General features: G+C 37.0%; 1 protein-coding gene across 1 annotated transcript in view; it reads left to right on the plus strand.

The window, feature by feature from the left end:
• Positions 1-17,500, plus strand: part of LOC121856361 — a 112,804-nt gene that overhangs the window by 524 nt on the left and 94,780 nt on the right. Inside the window, exon 1 of the mRNA XM_042351875.1 lies at positions 1-1,069. This exon is cut by the window's left edge and continues 524 nt beyond it. Coding sequence (XP_042207809.1) covers positions 1,003-1,069 — 67 coding nt within the window. The 5' untranslated portion in view covers positions 1-1,002. The remainder of the gene's footprint in view (positions 1,070-17,500) is intronic.

Genomic DNA, 17,500 nt, shown 5'->3' on the forward strand with positions numbered 1-17,500 from the left:
ACCACCAAGCTCTGGGACTAGTTAACATAGATCTATTAACTAATATCTAAGTTAACCAAGAATATTATGGTAAGGAAACATATCTCCAGTGACTATTAAAAACTATAATACGCAAAAAAAAATAAAAAAATACTGTGTTAAGTGAAGAATTGTCTGTATGTCTGTCTGTGAATAGTTTTTCTTTCATAACCTGACGAAAACACATTAATCTTGGTGTGTGTGTGTGTGTGTGTGTCTGAGATAACACGATAACGACTTAGACGTATTCAAGAAACTCTATGTCTGTGAGCATAAACTGATAAACACGTTGATGTCGCAAGTTCATAAACACACACTGATATCGTAAGGTAATAACACACTTCGCAAGCTGATAATCACATCGATATCGCTAAGCTGACAACGCACCGATATCGCAAAGCTGACTGCACATCGATATCGCAAAGCTGACTGCACATCGATATCGCAAAGCTGACAACGCACCGATATTTCAAGCTGTCAACACCAATATCACAAAGCTGACAACACCGATATCACAAAGCTGACAACACCGATATCACAAGCTAACGTTGATATAGCAAGCCGATAACACACCGATATCTAGCAAGCCGATAACACACCGATATCGTAACCAGTTCTATACATATCCCCAGCTTGGTAAGAGGAAAGTGAGAGCTATTTTCCAAGGTCTCTCACCGTCTTCCAGTAACGATAAAGAGAGAGACAGTGATGCTAAGAGACTTTGGATAAATATTTGAGATAGAGAGATACTAAATAAATTATTGGAGAGAGATAGAGAAAAATTTGAAGAAAATATAGAGATTTGAGAGAAACAGAGAGAGACAAAATAAATTATAAGAAAGAGAGAAAGAGATAGATAGAGATAAAGACGGAAATAATGGAAAGATAATAAGTGAAAAAATCAAAGATATAATTATTACGTCATTATTATCATCATAACATAAGGATTAACATTACTCATCGTCATTATCATTGTGGTTGAATATGATGACTATGATGAATATGATGCTGTGTGTGGGTTGGTTCCTGCCCGTACTGCTACACCTCGCAGGTAAGTCCTTAATTTAGCTTAATAATAGTCGGTATGATAAAGCTTAAGAGTACTTTATTATAGTACTCAAAGATAATGTTTAATAGTACTCAGTGATAATTTTTAACAGTACTCAGTGATAATGTTTAACAGTACTCAGTGATAATGTTTAACAGTACTCAGTGATAATGTTTAACAGTAGTCAGTGATAATGTTTAATAGTACTCAAAGCTTAACATGACTTGGCAACGTTTAGTGGTTCCCGACACTACGGCTTAATTAATGCTTAAAGAGACACCATACTAATGCTCAGTAGTTTCAATAATGCTCAGCAGACGAAAGAAACTATAATATTTTGACTATTTGTGGTGGTAACAATACGTTTTATGACCATTTGTAGTGAAAAATAAACTTGTTTGAATATTAATGGCGAAAATATATGAATTTTTTAATGTTTCTCTCCAAAAACTATATTTTCTAATGATTTACAGCGAAAAAATACATATAATTTAACTGTTTGTGGTGAAAAACTACTTTTCTGGCTAATTGCTACGGAATTTTATACTTTTTTTACGAGATGAAAAATACAGCTTTTAACAATTTGAAGTCGGGAAAAATTATACTTTTCAAACAACTGCGAAAAAATATTAATCATGTGTACCGGGAAATATATTTATTCCCTTATATTTGATGATATAAACTCAAGTGAAGAAGGAAAACTTTTACATATACTTTTTATTACTTTACAAACTTTGGTGAAAATATATTTACTTTTTTTACTATGTTATAAACTGTATCTACTTTTTATGAATTTATGTGAAAATAAATCGACATTTTTATTACTTTACAAACTATGGTGAAAATATATCTACTTTTTTATTACTTTACAAACTATGGAGAAAATATATCTACTTTTTATTACTTTACAAACTATGGTGAAAATATATCTACCTTTTCACTAATTATTACAAATATATAATACATTTTTTATAGGTACATATACTTTTCTTACTACTACATATTACTTTACAAACTTTGGTGAAAATATATTTACGACTTATTAAATTTTATAAACTGTGATGAAAATATTACTTTTTCACTCGTCATTACTATTTTATAAAACTATATATATAGGTAGAAATATAAACTTTTTACTAAATTATTATTACTTTATAAACTATGGAAAGAACTATATATACTTTTGACTACTTTATAAACTGTGGCGGAAAAAAACACTCGTTTTATTGTATGTAAAAATATTCGTACTCAAGGGGTTAAATCGTCGTACTCAAGGGGTTAAATCATCGTACTGAAGGGGTTAAATCATCGTACTGAAGGGGTTAATTCGTCGTACTCAAGGGGTTAAATCATCGTACTGAAGGGGTTAAATCATCGTACTCAAGGGTTAAATCATCGTACTGAAGGGGTTAAATCATCGTACTGAAGGGGTTAAATCGTCGTACTGAAGGGGTTAAATCATCGTACTGAAGGGGTTAAATCATCGTACTGAAGGGTTAAATCGTCGTACTCAAGGGTTAAATCATCGTACTCAAGGGGTTAAATCGTCGTACTCAAGGGGTTAAATCGTCGTACTCAAGGGGTTAAATCGTCGTACTCAAGGGGTTAAATCGTCGTACTCAAGGGGTTAAATCGTCGTACTCAAGCTCAAGGGTTAAATCATCGTACTCAAGAGGTTAAATCAATTATACTTTTGACAAACCTTTAGCAAAATAACACCTAATACTTTTTCATCGAGGGCACTGGAAAAAAATATTAACCTTTAAACCGCTTTAGTGGAAAAAGTTTTAGTTTTTGCCACTTGTTGTGCAAATTGTACGTTTATAAAATAGTACACTTTTACTTTTAACAAACTTTTAGACCCATAAAGTAATCGTGTATGATGTAACTTCATTCTTTAAGTAATGCAATATAACATAAATATTACTTTTTATACTTTTTGTTATATTTTTAATGAAAAAGTAACTACTTTTAATTATCTATATTGATAAAAGTAAAACTATTAAGAAATACTTCTACTTTTACCATCATCTATAAGAGAATGATAATAAAAACAAACTTTTCTCAAGGTTTGAATATTAAACTTTGTATACTCATTAATTTGTTATACATAATTTGTGATGTACTGTGTGTGTGTGTGTGTGTGTGTGTGTGTGTGTGTGTGTGTGTGTGTGTGTGTGTGTGTGTGTGTGTGTGTGTGTGTTTTGTGTGTGTGTGTGTGTGTGTGTGTGTGTGTGTGTGTGTGTGTGTGTGTGTGTGTGTGTGTGTGTGTGTGTGTGTGTGTGTGTGTGTGTGTGTGTGTGTGTGTGTGTGTGTGTGTGTGTGTGTGTGTGTGTGTGTGTGTGTGTGTGTGTGTGTGTGTGTTTGTGTGTGTGTGTGTGTAAATTTGGTAGAATAACAACAACAAATAAAATGTTTTTCTAGTCAATTTCACCTTAAATAGAGAACACTTCCCCTACCTGTAATTATAAAACACAGGTGTTATGGCCAAAGTAATTGTTTTTATTACCTTACGTGTTTACCAGGTATTATACGATGGCTTGTGTGTCAGTCGTATCTGTCTGTCTGTCTGTCTGTTGATGAGGTTTGTGTGTCTGTGTCTGCCCCTCCTGTCTGTCTGTCTGTTGCTCGTGTCTATGTGTCAATCAAGTGTGTGTGTGTGTGTGTGTGTGTGTGTGTGTGTGTGTGTGTGTGTGTTGATCACGTTATAAGTCTTTCATATTAAGTATTATTAAACAACAATACCAATTTCTAAACATTATTTTCATTATTATTAAACATTATTATCAACCACCAAACATTTTATCGAGTATTATTAACATTACTTAAACATCACTATCAAGCATAATGAATAAATACTCTTAAACATTATTAAATATCAGTATAATTAATAAGCCTTATATATATATGACTCGTAAAAACACATCCATAAATTTATATATAAACGACAATATGAATAACATTACCAAAATTATTACTAAATATTTATATGAACAATTTAACAAAGGTTTATAACATCCAGTGAATGAAACGTCATCATAAAACACTCTACGAAAATATTATTATGTGTGTGTGTGTGTGTGTGTGTGTGTGTGTGTGTGTGTGTTAAAAATAATATCATCCTACAGTAATATTTCATTGTAGATTATGTCATTATTTATCATACATACGGGAGAGATTACATTATACAGTCACTATACACACATATACACATTATTCACCACGTCACTGTAACGTCATCACTTCTCTGTAACGTCACCACCACCTATATTGACCCACACACACACACACACACACACACACACACACACACACACACACACACATGTATTAATTGTCCTGTGATTAAAACAGCTCTCGGGGTGAAATAGACAATACTATACTGAATTATCCTGGGAAAAAAGACCTGTTACTGCATTCATGTGGCCAAAAATAACACCTGGTATACTGGATATACTGTTATACTATTATGGCGATATACTGTTCATGGTGTTGTTATATTAATGGCGATATACTGAATATACTGTTGCTATATCGCCTGGGATATACAGTATAATGATCAAATGCGTTAAAATTGCTTAATATATGTGGTGAATCTGCTTTAATAATACGAGAAGAATATTCAGTGATTCTACGTATGAATATCGTAGGAATATTCGTTGAGACAGACGTCAAATTTACAATCTTTTCTCTCCCTTCCCTATCTCCCTCCCTCCCTCTCCACTTCTCCCTTTCTCTCTTCTTTTCTCTCCCTTCCCTCCCTTTGTACCTCTCATTTTCTCTCTCCATTCCCTTCTCAATCCTATCTCCCTCTCTCTCCCTTTCGTTCTCAATCCTACCTCCCTCTCCCTCCCTCCTACTCTCCCTCTCCCTCTCTCCCTCCCTCCTACTCTCCCTTCCCTTCCTCCCTCCTCACAGTAATAACACCGCCAGCTGAAAATTCCTCGACGCAGACTTAATCATTTGCAGTAAACAGGAAAATCAAATCCTTTAGTCTGGTTTAATTCTAACTCTGATCGTCTTTTGTTTCCGAGTCTTGTTTATAAATGATTTTGTTTACAGTTGTTTATTGTTATCTTGTAAGCGGAGTAAATAATAATAATAATGAATAATGATTACACTAATAAGATAAACAGACAGACAGATAGACAGACAGACAGACAGACAGACAGACAGGCAGACATTCAAACCATCACATAAGTTAAAAATAACCCACCATGTGTGAGTATAAAGACACCATACATACACTATACACTACACATACGAGTACACTATACACTATACACACACTATACATTAATAGAGACAAAAAAATACATAAAAAATAAAATAAATGTAAAATAATGAAAAGTATAGTTACATAAAGGTAATTCCTCTCAGGTAGTAATTTTTATGTGAAAATAATAATATTGGCGTAATCCTTTTGGCTGTTGGATTTATACCTCACCTTCCCTCACACCTCACCTTCCCTCACACCTTACCATCCCTTATACCTCACCTTCCCTCACACCTTACCTTCCCTCACACCTCACCTTTCCTCACACCTCACCATCCCTTATACCCTCACCTTCCTCACACCTCACCTTCCCCACACTCTCACCTCACACCTCACCTCACACCTCACCTCACCTCACCTTCACACTCACCTTTCCTCACACCACCTCACACCTCTCACCTTCCTCACACCTCACCATCCTTATACCTCACCACATTCCACTCTCACATTCTCACCTCTCTCACACACCTCACCTGAGAGAGAGAGAGAGAGAGAGAGAGAGAGAGAGAGAGAGAGAGAGAGAGAAAGAGAGAGAGAGAATAAAAGAAAGGAATTAGAGAAAGTGAACAAAATCATGACAAGAAAGAAAAAAAGAAAGCAAGAAAGAAAGAAAGAAAGAAAGAAAGAAAGAAAGAAAGAAAGAAAGAAAGAAAGAAAGAAAGAAAGAATAAATGATAAAGGGGGGAGGAGGGAGATGGCAAAATTAAAACGCACCAATGAACGTTTGTTGAGACTCAGAATTGTTATAACCGTTTTGTTATTGTTCTCATATCAGTGTTACCAACGTCTACCATAACACTACTGACGCGATGGCAACACTTATGGGCCGTCTAATTATAAGTAGGAAATCCTTAATATTTTCAACCTACAACTGAGCAACTACTACTACTACTACTACTACTACTACTACTACTACTACTACTACTACTACTACTACTTAAAAATGGCCATAAATTTACGTACTTGCTTACTTAATACCCTAAATTATTACTTAAAATATTACTTAAATGTGTCGTAATAGAGGTAAATAAATATGTAAGTGCGTTTAAGCCACAAAAAAATTACTTACAAAAATTATGAAAACCTCTTAAGTATATAAGTATTTAAACCCCACAAAAACAATTCTTTCTGACATGTCAAAACAATTTATAAGTATGAGGGTAAATAAAGTAAGTCTATGGACACTTATACACTACAGTTACTTAAATACAATTACTTATAAGAGTATTAAGTGCTTTAGTGGAGTCGTGGTAGCCAGAAAATAGATTCCCGAAATATAGTTCATTTTAGTTCACATGTGGGGAGAAACTCGACCCTTTTCTCCCCATTGTCTTCTCCCCACTGTCTTCCTCCCCACCATCCACCCTACCCATCCCTCACCCCACTTTCCTCCCCACCACCCACTACCACTATCACCCCCCTCCCCTCTCCAGCCCCTTCCCACCATCCTCCCCCCCACCCCGCTTCCCTCCCCACCACCCACTACCACTATCACCCCCCTCCCCTCCCCCGCCCCTTCCCACCATCCCCCACCCCTCCTACCCCCTCCCCCCTCTATCAATCATCTCTAAGTCGTTTTTCTTGTTTTATTGAGTAGGGGATTGTGTGTGGTGGGGAGAGGGGGAGGAGGATATTGGAGGAAGAGAGGGGAGGAGGAGAGGGGCAAGGAGGGGGGAGGAGGGGTAAAATAGAGACAGAAGGAGGGGGAAGGAGCCACATGACCCACACAGTCTGAGAGAATCACAACACTGGTATATTTAATTTAGCCCAACACGCTCCCTTGATCCCTTACTTTCTGCATAAAAAATATATATATGTGAAATGTGAATTGTGGGGGGTAGGAGGGGGGGAGGAGGGAGGTGGGGGTAGAGAGGGGAAGGGAGGGAGGGAGGAGGGGGGGTTTAAGGGATATCTAGTGGAAGAAGGGCTTGCAAATAAATAATCAAATAATTAAAAAATATATATAAAAAATACACAAAAATCAATAAATACTGTCCTAAAACTACTGAAATCATCCAATAGTTAAAAAATAAATAATCCGGTTGAAATATTCCCATTTAAACCTACAAATACAAATGAATCGTAAAAGTTCCCTTAATTATTATCATATTTCTAATACTTTCGCTCACCGTTCTGTGACGGATGTGGGGTTATAATTCACCCCTTGGAATACCTGTCGTTAATTGCCTACTGAATGGGGACAGGTACACATATACACACACAGATACACACACACATATACACACAGATACACATACACATATATACACACGCATATTCACATATACACACGAATACATTAAACACACACACACACACACACACACACACACACACACACACACACACACTTTACCTCGTATTAAAAATAGGTCACATTGCAAATTGGTGTAATAGGAGAGAGAGGGAGAGACAAAGACCAAGTTGTAATAGGAACAAATGGGTCACAGGGTAGAGTTAGGGAGGCACTTAATAACATTACCTGGTGACATACGTTACCTGTGTGACTCTCAATGGCCGGGTCAACACCTGATCATTGTAATGTTGTAACAGACGACAAAAATTATGTTGATTGGAACGTTTGCAATATGTTGAAATTATGCAACATTAATAAAAACATTGCAACGTTAGACAGTTTGCAGTATGTTGAAATTATGCAACATTAATAAAAGCATTGCATTAGAAAGTTTGCAGTGTGTTAAAATTATGTACCATTAATAAAAACATTGCAACATTAATCAAAACTTGCAAAATTCGAAAGTTTGCAATATGTGTTGAAATTATGCAACAACCGTGAAAATGTTGAACAAATTAACGCTTGTAATGTGTAGAAATACGACGAGATATGAAAATATTGCAAGATTGGAAACTTTGCAATATGTGTAAAAATACTAGTTTACTTAAAATATTGCAAGAGGATAATTCGTAATATGTGCAGAAATTATGGAACAAACGTGCAACTATTTGCAATGTAGGAAACGTTATAATATGTATAATATAATGTTGCAATACTCGCTAATATGTTGCAATAGAGGAAACGTCGCAATATGTGTTATAATACTGACACGTGATATTGCAACATTAAAATTTTGCTACACAGAATATTGCAATACGTGTAATAAGACTGTAACTCGTGTGAAAATATTGCAAACGAGGAACAAATTGCATTATTAATAGTTTTCAAGATTTATCAATTATAACAACATACCTACAATATTGCAATACACATTTAATATTGCACATAAGAAACTTTGCAACATGTGGCTGGAAATACCATAATAAGTGAAAATATTGCATCATAATCATTGCAATACGTGTACAAGTTTTTACGTTGCAAGACAAACTAAAATATCGCACTAGAGAAAAGTTTGTAAATGTGTTTAAATGTATTGTAACATACATAAAAATATTACAAAATTTATTACAGTATTGCAATAAACATATAATACTACAGAAGATATTAACACACTCCAAGACGCTTATTATATTGCAACATAAATGAAAATTATTGCAACAGATAAAATTTTTGAAAACAAAATATACAAATGTTGCAACAGATATAAAAAATTGTTGCAAAAAATATAAAAATGTTGCAAACAATATAAAATGTTGAAAAAAATATAAAAATGTTGCAAAATATATAAAAAAAATTGCAAAATATATAAAAACTGTTGCAAAAATATACAAAATGTTGCAAAAATATACAAAATGTTGCAAAAAATATAAAAATTTTGTGACAGATTTTTAAATAATGCAAAAAAAATCGTCTTTTTAATGTTACCAAACATCAAATCATTATATCACGTTGCAACAAGAACGTCGGTAATTATTGGCCAATCAGTATAACAATTAAAACTTAAAATATTCCTACATATGACCACATTCCCAAGGCCATATATTTTGCACACTTGTAAAATAACAAAAGGCAAAAAAAAACCAAGGTAATTGACATGTAATTTATATTCAAGGGGTTAGCTTAGCAACGTATTCAAAGGGTTAAGTCATCGTAATGAAAGGGTTAAACCATTATTCTGCAGGGGTTTAAGTGGTTGTATATAAAAGGGTTAAAAGATCATACTCAGAGGGTTAAACCATCATACTCACAGTTAAACCATCATACTCAAAGTTAAACCATCATACTCAGAGGGTCAAACCATCATACTCAAAGTTAAACCAACCATACTCAGAGGGTCAAACCATCATACTCAAAGTTAAACCATCATACTCAGAGGGTCAAACCGTCATACTCAAAGTTAAACCAACCATATTCAGAGGGTCAAACCACCACACTCAGAGTTAAACCATCATACTCAGAGTTAAATCATCATACTCAAAGGGTTAAACCATCATACTCAGAGTTAAATCATCATACTCAAAGGGTTAAACCACCATACTCAGAGCTAACTCATCATACTCAAAGGGTTAAACCACCATACTCAGAGTTAAACCATCATACTCAGAGTTAAATCATCATACTCAAAGGGTTAAACCATCATACTCAGAGGGTTAAACCATCGTAAGCAGAGTAATATCATCATACTCAATGTTAAACCATCATAATCAAACGGATAAACTATCATACTCAGAGGGTTAAACCACCATACTCAGAGTTAAACCATCATACTGGAGGGGTTTAGGTGCTCGTACTAGCAACATGACCAGTATTACGAAGTTAAAACGAGGAGCAACACCGACACACACTCACTCTCTCACCAAAACTAAAGCCAATTGAATCTACAGAAAGTTATCGACCGGAAACGAAATTAACCGCGAATGGTACGGACGTAAGAACGGACAGAGAGAGAGAGAGAGAGAAGGACGTAAGAACGGACAGAGAGAGAGAAGGACGTAAGAACGGACAGAGAGAGAGAGAGAAGGACGTAAGAACGGACAGAGAGAGAGAGAAGACGTAAGAACGTAAGAACGGACAGAGAGAGAGAGAAGGACGTAAGAACGGACAGAGAGAGAGAGGACGTAAGAACGGAAACAAGAACGGACAGAGAGAGAGACGTAAGAACGGACAGAGAGAGAGAGAAGGACGTAAGAACGGACAGAGAGAGAGAAGGACGTAAGAACGGAAACAGAGAGAGAAGGACGTAATAACGGATAGAAAGAGAGAGAGATGGTGAGAAAGAGAGAGAAGAACGGTCAGAGAAAGAGATGGACGTAGGAACGGACAGATAGAGATGGACGCTATAACGGACAGAGAAATAGACAGACGTAAGAACACAGAGAGAAAGACGAACATAAAAATGGACGGAGAGACGGACATAAGAACAGACGGAGAGACGGACAGTGTTACAGACGGAGAGACGGACAGTGTTACAGACGGAGAGACGGACAGTGTTACAGACGGAGAGACGGACAGTGTTACAGACGGAGAGACGGACATAAGAACAGACGGAGAGACGGACAGTGTTACAGACGGAGAGACGGTAAACACCCAAGTCTCAAGTGCTCAACCCACAATAAACGTATAAGTAACACTCAAAAACAATCATACATCACTGACGTCATCACAACAACAATGGCATTAGGATAAGAATATTTACATGAAAAACTTGGGAAAAATATGAGATAAATTCGTGGAGATTTGCATGATATGTTGCAACAAGGAAAACTGTATCTCATCAACGGTATGCAACGATACTGAGTGTTACCGAGATATACCTTGAACAACACAGTTACGACCGGCACTACAATCTGCAACACAACACCTTCATACAACACACAACCTTGAACAATTCTGCAACTTGCAACCACAACACCTGACCTCAACACAACCTTGACTAACTCTGCAACAAACTAGACCGTAGAACACTTCAGTAACTCACATAGACAAAACACAATCATGCACAATATAGCAAACGTCTCTTGTAACAACTTGCAATATAACACGGCACACTGAATAACATTGCACGGACCAACACACACACACACACACACACACACACACACACACACACATACACACACACACACACACACACACACACACACACACACACACACACACACACACACACACACACACACACACACACACACACACACACACACACACACACGCACAGTAAAATGGCACGGAAAGAAGAATAACAACAACAACAACAACAAAAACAACAGCAGCAAAAAGAAGAAGAAGAAGAAGAAGACAGAAGAAGAAGAAGAAGAAGAAGAAGAAGAAGAAGAAGAAGACGAAGAAGAAAGAAGAAGGAGAAGAAGAAGAAGAAGACGTAAACATAACAACTTTTACCACCTGAGAATATTCCTCCCAGGTGTGTTTCTCGTCTCCTAGGTAGAGAGAAAGAGATAGGGAGACCTTTTGTGTCTCAGATAGGGAGATAGAGAGAGCTTTTGTGTCTCAGATAGGGAGATAGAGAGGATAGTATTTCTCAATTATGAAGAGATAAAGAGAGATTGTATGTCTCTCCTCCCAGGTAGAGATAGTGAGAAATTTTTGTGTCAGAAGAGAGAGAGAGAGAGAGAGAGAGAGGTGGGGGGTAGTAATAGAGTTGCCAAAGTTTTAAGAGGCTTCAAGGTGGACTTATATAAGGTAAAAAAGGGAACGTGGTGTGTGTTGGTAACGCTGCTATTTCCTAGTTTTTGTTGTTCTAAATCTTTTCCGTCGTATTTTTTGTGTATGCACCTAACTTATCGTCTGGGTTAGGTTAGGTTAGGTTAGGTTAGGTTAGGTTAGGTTAGGTTAGGTTAGGGTAGCCATATTGACATTTCATTAATTTCAAATATTTCATTATATTATTTTTCCCATAGTAAATATAACAAATTTCTAACTATCTTTAACATTTAATTTCGCGTTTTTTTTTTCAATATATTTTCACTATATCAATAAATTCTCCACTAAATTACCTCAACATGGTTCATTTTTATACAATATTAATACATTTATATATTTATACATTTTTCTCTATATAAATCTAAAATATAAACAATAACAACTGACATTATTATTAACACTCAATATTTTTCATTTTTATTTATATATTTCACATTATTTTTGCCCTTTTATTCATTATTATCCAATGTCAATATAAATTAAAGCCTACGTGATAATATTTCCAAATAATTTAGTTTTTACCAATATGTTTCGTTCGTTAGGTGTGACAGGTAAACAATGATCAGGGAAAAGAATGTTATTGTGAACGATACTTTTTGCTTGTGAACGAAATGGTGAGTTTCATAGATTTTTTTTTGTTAGGAATATTTTAGGGAATATTTTAGGGAATATTTTCGAGGGATATTTCAGAGGAATATTTTCGATGGTGAAGTGAGAAATATTGTGGTGTTATCTAAGGGTTGAGGGGGGTGAGATTTTGCCATGAAGAATATTTAACTATTTGAGGATTATTCTAAAGACCCCCCCACACACACGCCCTCTCTCTCTCTCTCTCTCTCTCTCTCTCTCCCCCTCTCTCTCTCTCTCTCTCTCTCTCTCATAGAACACAACAAGGTTCCCTCTGCTAAACAGTCCCACTAACTACTTTACGCCTTAAAGAGAATTAAAATGTTATATCTAAAGGAATTATAAAAGCCTAAAGGAATTACTCCACAAAAATACTGTCAACAAAAGTGATGATTATGTGGAGAGAGAGAGAGAGAGAGAGAGAGAGAGAGAGAGAGAGTCATCATACTCAAGGGGTTAAATCATCATATTCAAGGGGTTAAATCATCATACTTAAAGAATATATCAATTAATCTCAATTCAATTACCATATCATACCTGAATCACCTTAAGCCTGTTAATATGTGACGAATGACAGGTAAATAGTGAGTTAATTAAGGCGACAGGTGTAAGGTGACAGGTGTGGGAGAGTTGTGGGGATGTAGGTTAGGTGTTGATTCAGCAGGTGTGTTAGTTATTACAGGTGTGTGAGTCAGGTGAGCTCGTTCTACCTGCATAGTAATGGGAGTCATCTCCCTCTCTCTCTCTCTCTCTCTCTCTCTCTCTCCTCTCCCCGTTTCTCTTCCTTTTTATTTACCTTTCTCTCTCTCTCTCTCTCTCTTACGCCTCAGCCAAGGTAACCTGCATAGTAATGAGATTATCACGCCTCTTCCTTCTACCCTCCTTTATTCCTTATCTTTCATTCTCTTATCCTTCTCCTCCTCCCTCTCTTTCCATCCGGTCTTTCGTCTCTACTTCACTCATCCCTTCACTCTCTTCTCCTCCCTCTATATTTAATCTCTTTCCTTCTTCTTCTTCTCCTCTTCCCTTCTTCTTAAATCCCCTCTACCCAAAAATTACCCACCCCTTTTCTCTTCCCCCTTTTATTATCTCCCTTTCTCTCCCCATCTCCCCAAATTCAGCCACGTCTCTTACCTCCTCAGAAATTCCTCACCTTCCCTCTTCCCCTCCCTCGTAAAATTCCTCACCTTCCGCCCTTCCTTCTCCCCAAAACTCCCCACTCCCCTCCCCTACTCTCTCTCCCCATCACCCCACATTCGACCAGAGCTCTTATCTCCCCTTGATAATTCAACATTTCTCCCACCAGCTGGTCACACGGGATTGCTCAGTTACACATTTGCCATATCGTTCCTCTCTGGATGGTGCGACTCTGTTTTACTTCCCCTTTCTGGCTCATTGACTCCAAATTTCCGTTTTTTTTTATAGAAGTTTCTGTTTTTGTGTGTTTTATTTCGCTTGGGGAGACTTTAGTGTATATGTGAGTTTGTGGGTGATCATATGTTTACAGGTGTGTGTGTGTATGTGTGTGTGTGTGTGTGTGTGTGTGTGTGTTTGTTTTGTGTGTGTGTGTATTTTTATGTTTGTTTATCTGTGTATATATCTGTAATTGTTTCTTTCCTGTGTATGTGTATATCTTTGTGTATATATATATATGTATTTGCTTGAGGTGTATGTATGTTTCCTTTGTGTATGTATGTGTATCACAAATCAACACACACACACACACACACACACACACACACCATAAAAACAAAAGCCTGTATACCAAACAAAACATACACATGTACGTATATACTCATGTCCACATACGTCCACATGTACTTAAATATGTCTATCTATGGCTGTCAATCTGTCTATCAACCTGTCTATCTATCTGAGTGGGTTTCCTGATAGATAATTTGCCCTGTATGGCTTAAAAATACCAAATCACACACCAATTTATACGTCCAACTTTGACAAGGGCTGTAGTGTTTCACCTGTTGTATAGTGTGTATAATGTATAGTGTATATTATGATATGTATAGTGTATGCATGTGTATAGTGTATGCATGTGTATAGTGTGTTTCTTACTATGGCGTATATAGTGAATAATTACATGTAAAAACTGATAAAAATCGTAAAATCTTGACCAAACAAACGAATGAAAAGAAAAACAATAACAGTGAATAACATAGACGTGAATAACCCAACAACAAGCGTGAATAATGAATAACACCAGGTAGTACAGGTAAGTACACCCAATTAACACACACACACCTGTTTACTGTACCTCTGTATGCTATAAAATATTACAGTAATTATGTAAATGGAAAAGATTACAGCCATAATAACAGAATAATATTACTCACGTGGTATGGTACACCTGTTGCTTCTGTGTCCTTACCTGTAATTAAGGAGAATGTAATTAGGAATATTTTAAACAGGTATCTATAATTTGTATGTATGTAATTAAACGATATTATGACTTTATATGAATGACCTCTTTTGATGATGATGATGGTTTAACCCTTTGAAGGTTAAACCATCGTTCTCAAAGGGTTAAATCATCATCATTAAAGGGTTAAATCATCATCATTAAAGGGTTAAATCATCATCATTAAAGGGTTAAATCATCATCATTAAAGGGTTAAATCATCATCATTAAAGGGTTAAATCATCATCATTAAAGGGTTAAATCATCATCATTAAAGGGTTAAATCATCATCATTAAAGGGTTAAATCATCATCATTAAAGGGTTAAATCATCATCATTAAAGGGTTAAATCATCATCATTAAAGGGTTAAATCATCATCATTAAAGGGTTAAATCATCATCATCCTCAAACAAATTGTAAAAAGTTGTATTCATGATCAACACTATGTATACCCCAACACTATGTATACCCCAACACTATGTACCCCCCAACACTATGTATACCCCAACACTATGTATACCCCAACACTATGTATACCCCAACACTATGTATACCCCAACACTATGTATACCCTAACACTATGTATACCCCAACACTATGTATACCCCAACACTATGTATACCCCAACACTATGTATACCCCAACACTATGTATACCCCAACACTACGTATACCCCAACACTATGTATTATTCTCCAACACTATGGACCACCCCAACACTATGTATACTCCCAACACTATGTATACCCTAACACTGTAGGCAATTCCCCAACACTATGTATACTCCTAACACTATGTATACCCTAACACTATGTATATACCCTAACACTATGTGTGCTCCCCAACACTATGTATACCCCAACACTATGTATAATTCTAAATACTATGTATACCCCAACACTATGTATACCCCACTATAAAATTCTCCCAACACTGATATACATATGTAAAAAACACAACAGCACTTGCTTAATATCCTCTCACACACACACACACACACACACACACACACACACACACACCCCTCTGCTGCCAAATATTGCGGGTGGTAAAGCATTGGACACCCACACAGACAAGAGCAGGGGGAGTGGGAGGGAAGGGGAAGGGGAAGGGGAGGGAGATGGGGAGGGGGATGGGGAGGGGGATGAGTTGGAAGGGTGGATAGGGAAGAGAGGGACGTGAGGTGTAGGAGGGAAGGAGGGAAAGGAAGGAGGGTGTTTAGAAGAGGAGAAGAGGGAAGAGGAGGAAGGAGGGGAGAGGGACTGGTGTATGGGGCAGGAGAAGGAAGGAAGGAAGGAAGGAAGGAAGGAAGGAAGGAAGGAAGGAAGGAATGGTGTAAGTAAGAGAGAGAGGAAGAGGGTGTCAGCCAGACAACGATCGAGAGAGAGGAGAAGAGGCGTGGGAAGAGAGAGGGGGGGGGAAAGGGCGGAGGAAGATTAGAAAAGGTGAAACGGAGGGAAGAAAGAAGGGAGAGAAGGAGAAGAAGGGAAGAAAAAAGAATAAAATGATAAAAACAGAATGACAGAGAAGAGAGAGAAGGAAAATAAAGGAAATGGTTGAAGGAATGAAAGAAGAAAACGGGGGAGAAAATAAGGTAGGGAAGGAGGAAGAGGAGGAGAAGTAGGAGGAGGAGAAGTAGGAAGTAAGAACCAAAAATGAGAGATATTTGTATAGCATGTGTCCTTCCCCTCCTCCTACTAACCTAACCTAACCTAACCTAACCTAACCTAACCTAACCTATCCTAACTGAGAATATGCGCTTAAAGTTCTGAGAGAGAGAGAGAGAGAGAGAGAGAGAGAGAGAGAGAGAGAGAGACTGTCACAAGCCATATGTAAGCAGTGGCAGCTCAGGTTTTTGCACTATTTTTTCTTGTCGAATTCCGGAAAGAAAATGTGGTTGAAACATGGAAGGTGAACTTTATGTAAGGCATACTGAGTACGCTTCTCTACGTACCTGTCCAACTCTCTCTCTCTCTCTTTAAGTGTATTTGTATTCTCTCTCTCTCTCTACGTGTACCTGTCCAACTCTCTCTCTCTCTCTCTCTCTCTCTCAGAAGGTTGCTTGTCCACGTTTGAGATAAAGTTGACGTGAAATAAGTTTTTAATCTTGACCAATACAAACACAGGTTAGGTTAGGTTAGGTTAGGTTAGGCAAGGGAGAGAGAGAGAAGTTTGGTGATTTGTTACCTGCTGTGTTCAAGCATTGGAGTGGTCTGTTGCAATCAATGTCCGGAGAAAGAGACAGACAGACAGACAGACAGACAGACAGACAGACAGACAGACAGACAGACACATAAAGGAGAGACAGAGACGTACAAAGAGAAAAGAAGGAGGACATTTGCTAGGAGAGAGAGAGTGAGATAGAGAGAGCAATCAGGTGGACTGTTGCGAGTAATATAAAGCTTGAGAAAACGAAGGAGAAGGGGAAGGAGAGAGAGAGAGAGACCTAAACAGAGAAATAGGAAGACAAACAGAATTAAGAAAGAGAGAGAGAGAGAGAGAGAGAGAGAGAGAGAGAGAGAGAGAGAGAGAGAGAGAGAG

This window comes from Homarus americanus, unplaced genomic scaffold (assembly GCF_018991925.1).
Source record: "Homarus americanus isolate GMGI-L3 unplaced genomic scaffold, GMGI_Hamer_2.0 scaffold48220, whole genome shotgun sequence".
In the NCBI taxonomy this organism is placed as follows: domain Eukaryota; kingdom Metazoa; phylum Arthropoda; class Malacostraca; order Decapoda; family Nephropidae; genus Homarus; species Homarus americanus.